This window comes from Egretta garzetta, unplaced genomic scaffold, assembly GCF_000687185.1.
Source record: "Egretta garzetta isolate BGI_Z169 unplaced genomic scaffold, ASM68718v1 scaffold108, whole genome shotgun sequence".
Classification (NCBI taxonomy): Eukaryota; Metazoa; Chordata; class Aves; order Pelecaniformes; family Ardeidae; genus Egretta; species Egretta garzetta.
In genome coordinates this window covers 8,189,299-8,193,700 of record NW_009260614.1, presented here as the reverse complement: position 1 = coordinate 8,193,700, position 4,402 = coordinate 8,189,299, and the positions used below count along the sequence as shown (strand labels likewise).

The following is a 4,402-nucleotide window of genomic DNA, read 5'->3' as shown; positions in this document are numbered from 1 at the left end:
GTGTCACAGCCAAATGGCTCTTGCTGGACCCCAGGGTGGAGCAGGGCTGGTGCCAAGCCCCCTCCGCTCTGCCGGGATGTCCTCAGGAGGAAGAGATCTACCGCAATCTCTACCTTGAGCTGCGGAAGAAAGTGGAGGCTCTGCAGCGGCAGCGGGGAGCGGAGCGGGACCTGCATCGGGAGCTGGAGCTGTCAACCGCGGGGATGGTGAGTCTTGGCTGGCTGGCGTGTGATGAGTGTGCCAGGTCTCAGCCTGGCAGGGCACACGTGTGCCCGGCACTGCCTGTGCTGGCCCCGGGAGCGCTGCCTGAGCGCCGGTGCCCTTGTCCTTTCCCCAGAATGCCTGGAGCAGTCAGTGCCTCCTGTTTCGGGGCCTCGTGGATGTTGTGTTTCAGAGCTTGCAGGATGAGCAGGGAGCCCTTGACTGGGAGGTGAGCCCCTGCACAGCTGGGCTGGGCACCCTTTCCCCCAGGTTTTGGGAGATGCTGGTGCTGCTGGCACACACAGCAGCCATCGGCTATACCCGGTGCCTCCTGGCACTGTCCCACCTTGCAGCGGGAGCAGGCAAGGGCCCTGGTGTTGCGGTGCCGGGCCGTGCTGGAGAGCGTGCCCGGCAAGCTGCGGAGCTGCCTGGAGGAGCGGGATGCCATGAGGCAGCGAGCAGACGAAGCCCTCCGAGCCAAGGAGGAGGTAGGGAGGCAGCCGGTGGGCTGATCAGGGCAGGCCCTGCCATCCCCATGCCTTTGATGGGGCATCCTGTGTCTCTGCCCATCCCTGCAGAGGGGGAAGGTGTCTCTGGCATCTGGGGGGAAAAGCCTGGTGTGGCTCTGGAAGGCCAGAAGGGCTGTGGCTGCCTGGGGGGGGCTGGAGCTCTTGGGATTTGGGTTTTTGGTGTAGGCTGTGTCCTGCTGGGAGCGGGAGCCCTGGGCTGCAGCGGTGTGCAGGGATGGCTCCCGGGAGCTGCTCCTCGTGCGATGCCATGCCCGGAGCAGCATCCTTCCCTTGGCAGGGCGATCGCTTCCTGGAGGCCTTCCACACCCACGCCAGTGCCCAGATCAGCGCCCGTGACCAGAGCCTGGCCTCCCAGCGGGAGCTGGGCATGCTACTGGTGGATGCCATTGACCAGCAGGTACCAAGTGGGTGGGCAGCTCCAACTACCTCCCCTGCTGTGTCCCAGGGGGGGCTGGAAGAGTGTCCCTGCATCCTGGGCTTGGGTGATGCTCTGAGCAGTGGTTGGCGATGGGCTTGGGTCCATCAGATGTTTCTTGGTGCTGCTGCTGGGAAGCTGTCACAGATCCAACCTTGGGCCTGGTGCTTGCCTCCCTCCACAGCCATTGAATGTGGCTCTTCCACCACGGCAGCACTGACTCCTCTCTCCTGCCCTGCAGGCATCCCTGGCTGCCCAGAGGCAGCCTTTCAGGGAATTCATAGACGTCACCTTTGAAAATCTGGAGGAGGAAAGGAGAGCCCTGGACACAGAGGTGAGGGGTGTCCCCATGGGGGCTGGTGGTGGGCTCAGCCCCTCGCCTCCCTGCTAGCACGGTCAAGGCTGGTGCTGCTTTGCTCCATCTTGGAGCACTTTGTGCCCTGGGTGCTGCGGGCAGCCTGGCTGCCGGACCCATCCCTGGTCACGCAGCTGGGCAGAGCCACCAGCCAGCATGGCCGTGCTGTGCTCAGCTCTGCCGGGTGCCGTCTCCCCTTGCAGCGGGAGCAGACGAGGGCCTTGGTGTCCCGGTGCCGGGCTGTGCCGGAGAGCGTGCCTGGGAAGCTGCGGAGCTGCCTGGAGGAGCGGGATGCCATGAGGCAGCGAGCGGAGGAAGCCCTTCAATCCAAGGAGGAGGTAGGGGTTGCCTAGTGCTGAGTGGTGCCCAGGGGTGTCAGAGATGCCCCCCGCCTGCCCCCCAGGCATGGGAGGACTTGGGGCACCCTTGGTGTGGGAACACCCCATGGGGAAGAGCACCCCAAAGTGAGCCCAGAGGGCACTGTGTCTCTGCAGGTGTCCTGCCAGCTGAAGGAGACCTCAGTGGCCCTGCAGGATGCAATGGCTCGGATGGAGCAGCTGACAGTGGCCAACTCACGCCTCAGCACAGGTAGGGGTGGGTGACGTGAGGGGGCTGGAGCTGCTGCTGTGTCGTGTCCCCCCCCCTGTCCCCACGCTGATGGCTCTGCCTCTCACAGACGTGAGCTCCCTGATGACGAACCTGGCCAACCTGGAGCAGGAGCGGGATGCGCTGCAGCAGGAGAATGAGAAGCAATGGGAGGAGATGGCCTGGTGAGTCTGAGCCCATAGCATTGACCCCCACATAGCCCCCCCCGCCAAAACGCGGCACCCCCTGACCCTGTCCCCTCCCCGGCAGGCTGGCGCGGGAGCGGGAGACCCTGCAGCAGGAGTGCAATGGGCTGTGCCAGGAGCTGCGGGAGGCAACTGAGTGCCGGGAGGATGGAGCTGCCTGACCCATCACGCGCTGCCAGCCCCCCGTCACAGCTTCCCCCACGCATCGAGAACGCTGGCGGCCAGCCAGGAGTGGGATTAGCCCTCCTGCGCGGGGGGGCAAGGGTGGTTGACATCCTGCACGTAGCGCTGCTTTCCGTCCTGCCCGGCGGCGATTCCCGGGGAGAGGGGGACAGCTCTCTGGGATAATTTCCCCCCGCTGGCTACAGGTGTGGTGCCATCCCCCAGCCTGTCCTGCTGGTCTCCAGGGGTTGGTCTGCTGGGGTAAAACTGCTCCTAATTGGAAACAGCACCTTAAGGCGTGGGAGGGGACAGTGCTGGAATGGGGCCCCTCCGGTCTCAGGTGCTCATGGCCGTCCCCTCCCCACCCTCTTGCAGTTCCTTGACCAGGAGAACTGCATGTCCCGCTCGCAGCTGCTGGAGGTGGAGGCCAGGCTGAAGTCCTCGCTGGCCACCCTGCAGGAGCGCAGCCTTCAGTATGAGGAGCTGATGGACTCCCACCAGCGACTGCGGTACCAACCCTGTTTACCACCTCCGCTTGAACTCCTCTATTTTTGGGGAAAATTAGACCCTCCTGGGGGGTGGGGGACACACGGGGTCATGGCTTCAGTCACTGCTTCCCCGGCCAACCATGGATGCCTAGGAGGGTGGAAGAGGCTACAGGGAAACCCAGCAGACCCCATCTTGGGGGAAGCTGCCTAAATCTGTGGGGTTTGCACCACCCCCTGGATCACGGTGGGAGGCAGGCATGGGAAGTGTCCCCATCCCACACCGAGGAGGGGGAATGCTGCTCCTGCTGAGGCTGGTGCCATCCCACAGGGAAGAGCAGGCTGCCCTCAGCAAGGAGCTGGAGAGCACCAAGGCCGAGCTCCTTGACTTGCAGCTCAAGAGGGACAAAGTCTCCTGGTGCTCCGCAGACATTGCCGAGAGCAAGATGCGGCTGCGGGAGCTTGCTGACTGCCTCAGGGCTGCTCTGCAGGAGGAGGTAGGAGCTCTGCCCTGGGGACAAGGTGGCCTGGGGTGGGTCAGACCCCTGTGGCTCTCCATGGTGTGGCTTTGAGACCCCACCACTCGCTGGGGCAGCACAGAGCTGTCACGAGCCGCACCCCAGCGCTGTGATCTCCCTCCCCTCTGAAGGATGAGGCCCCATCAAGAAGCAGAGCCTGGACACCGGCTCCACGGACACCGGGTTGGCAGACCCCCCGCCGTGCCTGGACCCCTGCTTGCCGTACCCCAGCGTGCCGCACCCCATACTGTGCCGGGGGCTCCTTTGTGGGCAGCGTCCTGAAAGCGGTGTCAGGGAAAGGTGAGCTGGCACCCACCGTCTGGGTGCTGGGGGGGGAGGTGGTGGTGTGTCCCTCTATGGGAATGGGGATCGCTTCCACCCCGCCCCATGCTGGGGATGTGCGCTGGTGCTGAGCGAGGAGATGATACTGGTACCATCCCTGTACCTTTCCCTGTGCTTGTTCCCTTGTGGGAGCCATGGGTTGGGTCACAGCTCCTGTGAGTGGCTGTGGTCTTCTCTAAGCTCCCAAGGGCAGACGGGTGCGTGGGTGAGTTCTGGTTGTGCTCCCTGCAGCACGCAGGGCTGGGCACAGCGCCTCTGCCTTCTATTCTTGCAGATGCCGATGAAGCCACTGGAGGTGGGAGTGCGTTTACCAAGGACAAATCTGCCTCTACACCAAAGCCAATAGGTACTGGGGCTCTCACCCTGCTCTGAAGCTGCCAGGGCTGCCTGCACAGGGGGATGAGCTTGGCTCAGCATCCCCTGGGGCTGATGTTCCCTCCATGCTTCTCACGAGCCTCTGACCTGCCCGCAGAGCCTGAGGACGGTCTGCTGGAGAACATGAAGGAACTGAGAGCTGTGGTCTCTGACCTTGCCATGCTGAGCTGCCGCATCCAGGAGTTGGAGCAGAGCGAGTTCAAGGCGCTGCAGACGGAGAAGGGAGTT

General features: G+C 64.1%; 1 protein-coding gene across 1 annotated transcript in view; it reads left to right on the top strand.

The window, feature by feature from the left end:
• SPAG5 (sperm associated antigen 5) overlaps positions 1-4,402 on the top strand; it is a 7,987-nt gene that overhangs the window by 2,058 nt on the left and 1,527 nt on the right. The window contains exons 4-17 of the mRNA XM_035900557.1: positions 87-206; positions 338-430; positions 555-689; positions 1,009-1,128; positions 1,388-1,480; positions 1,705-1,839; positions 1,996-2,089; positions 2,178-2,271; positions 2,357-2,438; positions 2,830-2,963; positions 3,271-3,436; positions 3,589-3,757; positions 4,074-4,145; positions 4,272-4,399. Of these exons, the coding sequence (XP_035756450.1) occupies positions 87-206; positions 338-430; positions 555-689; positions 1,009-1,128; positions 1,388-1,480; positions 1,705-1,839; positions 1,996-2,089; positions 2,178-2,271; positions 2,357-2,438; positions 2,830-2,963; positions 3,271-3,436; positions 3,589-3,757; positions 4,074-4,145; positions 4,272-4,399 (1,635 nt within the window). The remainder of the gene's footprint in view (positions 1-86; positions 207-337; positions 431-554; positions 690-1,008; positions 1,129-1,387; positions 1,481-1,704; positions 1,840-1,995; positions 2,090-2,177; positions 2,272-2,356; positions 2,439-2,829; positions 2,964-3,270; positions 3,437-3,588; positions 3,758-4,073; positions 4,146-4,271; positions 4,400-4,402) is intronic.